Genomic DNA, 3,474 nt, shown 5'->3' with positions numbered 1-3,474 from the left:
GCCGTCCAGCCCCTCTGCGCCGCTTCGCTCCTTCACCGGCGCCTGTTCCTCACCACTATCACCCCAACCGCGCAGCCCCACGGGCCGCCACCCGGGGGCAAAGGCAACCAGCGGGGTGGTGGCCCGGCCGCGAAGGAGGAGGAGGAGGAGGAGGCGGAGAGGCCCGGCGCGGCAGGAGGCGGGTTTCCGCGGGTACAACGCCGCGCACCTGAGTACAGCGCCGAGCACCGACGCGCAGCACCGAGCACCGAGGCGGAATACCGAGAGCCGGCAAGCCCGGAGCATGGCACGGGAGCTGAGCCAGGAGGCCGTGCTGGACTTCCTCTGGGGGGCCGGGGGCCGAGCCCCCAACACGGCGCTGCTCCGCCACTTCCAGCCCTTCCTCCGCGACCCGGCGCTGACGGAGCAGCAGCGGCGGGAGCGCCGCGAATACTTCAAGAGCCTCGTCAATTCCCTGGCCACCGTCCACCCCGCCGCCGCCCCCGGCGCCTCCAAGGACATCGTCCTCCGCCGCAGGTACCGCGACCTCCTCGATGAGGAGCTGCCGCCGCCGGAGAAACAACAGGAGGAGGAAGAGAAGGAGCCGCCGCCGCCGCCCCGACGCAACCCCGACCGGCGGCGCGGCCCCCCGGGGGCGGCGGCGGAGAAGGGGCCACCCGACGGGAGGCAGCCTCCGTGTGCCGCCGTCGCGGGGGGCTGCTCCGCCCGGGGCCGCGGCGGCCCCTGCTGCGAGTGCCGCCGGGCGCGCCGCGCTGCCGCCGCTCCCCCGCCGGGCCCCGGGGCGCCGCTGCCCCCCGCCGGGCCGCCCCGCTCCCGCTCCCCGCCGCCGCCCCCCGCGCAGCCGCCCCCGTACCGGACCCAGCCGCTGTCCTCGGGCGCCTGGGCGCTTCTCCCCCACAGGACACCCCGCTCCCGGCCCCCGGCGCTGCCGTCGGGTCCCGCAGCGCTGCCTCCCGCCGGGCCGCCCCCCTACCAGACCGTACAGCCGCCCCCTGCCAGACTGTCCCGGTCCGGGTCCCCACCGCTGCCGCCGGGGCCCGGGGTGCTGCCGCCCACCGGGTCAACGCCGTTCGGGTCCCTGCCACCACAACGCCCTAGAGGGCCGCCCCCAGCCCAGTCCCCGCCACTGCCGTCGGGCCCCGGGGTGCTGCAGCCCGACAGGCTGTCTCAGCCCCCGTCTCCGCCACAGCCCCTCACCGGGACGTCCCAACTGACGGCCCCACAGCCCCAGTCACCGCCACAGCCCCTCACCGGGATGTCCCAACAGAAGACCCCACAGCTCCAGTCTCCGCCACAACCCCTCACCAGGATGTCCCTGCTGAAAGCCCCACCACCCTCGGCAGGCCCAGGGGGCCGCCCCCTCCCCGGACCATCCCAGTCCCCACTGCTGTCATCAGGACCCAGGGTGCTGTCCTCCACCGAGGTGCCCCTACCCCGGTCCCCACAGCCACCCCTGCCCGAGCCACCCCCAACCCGGTCGCTGCCGTTGCTGTCCGCCCCAGGGGTGCTGCCCCTGTCCCGGTCCCTGCAGGCACTCCCTGCCAGCCGCTCCCCATCCCCACCGCTTTTTCCAGGCCCAGATGTGCTGCCCTCCACCAGGCTGCCCCCGTCACAGTCCAGGTCCCTGCAGCAACTCCCCACCAGGCCGTCCCCATCCCTGCCGAGGGGATCCAGGGTGCTGAACCCAAATGGACCAACGCAATCTCAAGCCCTGCTGCTGCACCCATACCAAACCCTGCCACTGCCCGCAGGTCCTGGGGTGCTACGCCCCACCCAGCCACCCCCATCCCAATCCCCACCACTGTCCCCCACCCTGCCAGCCCCATCCCGGTCTCTGCAGCCACCCCCTGCCAGACCACCCCCATCCCAGTCCTTGCTGCCAGCACAGGGCCCCACGGGGCCGCAGGCCCCAGAGAGCAGCCCCCCAGCTCCGCTGCCTGTCTTCAGGAGCATCAGATGCCAGCTTGCTTTGCTGGAGGTGCAGGGCATCCCCCCATCACTGCCAGACGACTGCGGGCGGCAGCCCCGCACCATGCCCTCCAAAAGCCACCCTAGGAACATCACAAGCCGGGGGCTGGCAGTGCCACTGGGGCAGCGGGAGCATGCCTGGCTAGTGGCGGTGTCAGCAGGGCGCTGGGCTCAGGTGCGGGGGCTGTTCCTGGAAGAGCCAGAGCTGGCCCTGCAGCGGGACTTCATGTCAGGCTTCACAGTCCTTCACTGGCTCGCCAAGCACGGTGATGGGCCAGGCCTGCAGGAGCTGGCAGCAGCGGCGCAGCAGGCTGGGCTGGCCCTGGACGTGGATGCCCGCTCGGGCTGCGGGTACACTCCGCTGCACCTGGCTGCCATACATGGCCACCAGCTCGTCATCAAGGTGCTAGTGCTGCAGCTGGGATGCCAGGTCCAAGTGCGGGATGGCAGCGGGCGCCGGCCCTGGGAGTATCTGGGCAGCTCCACTTCAGGGGAGATCTGGCAGCTCCTGGAGGCACCCCGAGGCACGATTATGTTTCCTACCCAGCCCTTGGCCCGCAGCGTGTCCTCTGTCAGCAAGGTCTCGCTGTCTGCCAGCAGGGCAGCACTGCCGGCCTGCCTCAGGCCACAGCACGGCCGTGGGGCAGCATCCCACCGAACCAGCAGCGAGAGTGACTGAGAGACAGATCCCTGGCATCCCCTGCCAGTGGAGGTAGGACCTTGGTGGCCATCCCACAAGAGGAAGCCAGGCAGGCAGAAAAAAGCTGTGAAACAGATTGAACCTATTGAAGAATGTACTTTTAAATTAATCCAATGAACCGTTGTCTGAGCCTCTCTGCCCTCGCTCCCCTTTGTTGCTTTTCTACCAGTGAAAGGATACGACAGCTCTGCTGGAAGCACATTTGAACCCTTGGTAGGCAAGTCCTGTGCACTCCATTGGGCAGGCACTAGCTGCTGGGGGCAGCCACAGCCACCAGCATTAGTGGGACCATGGGTTTGAGGTCTCAAATTCCGGTGTGAAACTCACAGCCTGGTCCCAACAGGGGCAGAGTGCTTGCTCTTGCTTACAGGGACAGATTATTAGTCCTGAGGTTTGCAAAACACTTGTTTACACCGCCTAAATTCTGGGGAGTAGCTAAAACTGCACCCCTTTTTAATCCTGGCAGATTAAGGACGAGTCCTGCTTTTAAAAGTGCAGCTGATCAAGGTCTATCCTTCCAGCAAGTCCTCCGCAACTAGCTGTGGCAGAGGGCTGCAGCTGGAGAGCCCCGAGTAGGGGAGGGTGTAACACACCCACTCCATTTCTCAGCCCTTCTTGCCCACCAACCCACGCAGAAAGGAATGCAGGGCAGCGCGGCAGCCCTGCTCCTCCCTGTGACTGCCCCGGGCTGCCCGGCAGCACCGATACCGCCCCCTCCATCCTGCACCTCCAGTCCCTTCCCTCGCACCACAGGACTAGGAAGTGGTACCCACATTGTGGCTAGAGCTCCATTCCCACGCCTGGGG

General features: G+C 68.4%; 1 protein-coding gene across 1 annotated transcript; it reads left to right on the top strand.

The window, feature by feature from the left end:
- Nucleotides 1–283: 283 nt before the first annotated feature.
- Nucleotides 284–2,647, top strand: SOWAHB (sosondowah ankyrin repeat domain family member B; the record flags this gene model as incomplete). The annotated part of the gene is made up of 3 exons (XM_082482435.1): nucleotides 284–742; nucleotides 842–1,751; nucleotides 1,884–2,647. 3 exons carry the CDS (start codon nucleotides 284–286, stop codon nucleotides 2,645–2,647), a joined length of 2,133 nt encoding a protein of 710 aa, XP_082338561.1.
- Nucleotides 2,648–3,474: the final 827 nt, after the last annotated feature.

This window comes from Vanellus vanellus (assembly GCF_965231255.1).
Source record: "Vanellus vanellus genome assembly, chromosome: 4".
NCBI lineage: Eukaryota > Metazoa > Chordata > Aves > Charadriiformes > Charadriidae > Vanellus > Vanellus vanellus.
The sequence above is the reverse complement of the archived record's forward strand: the minus strand, read 5'-3'. Positions and strand labels throughout refer to the sequence as shown.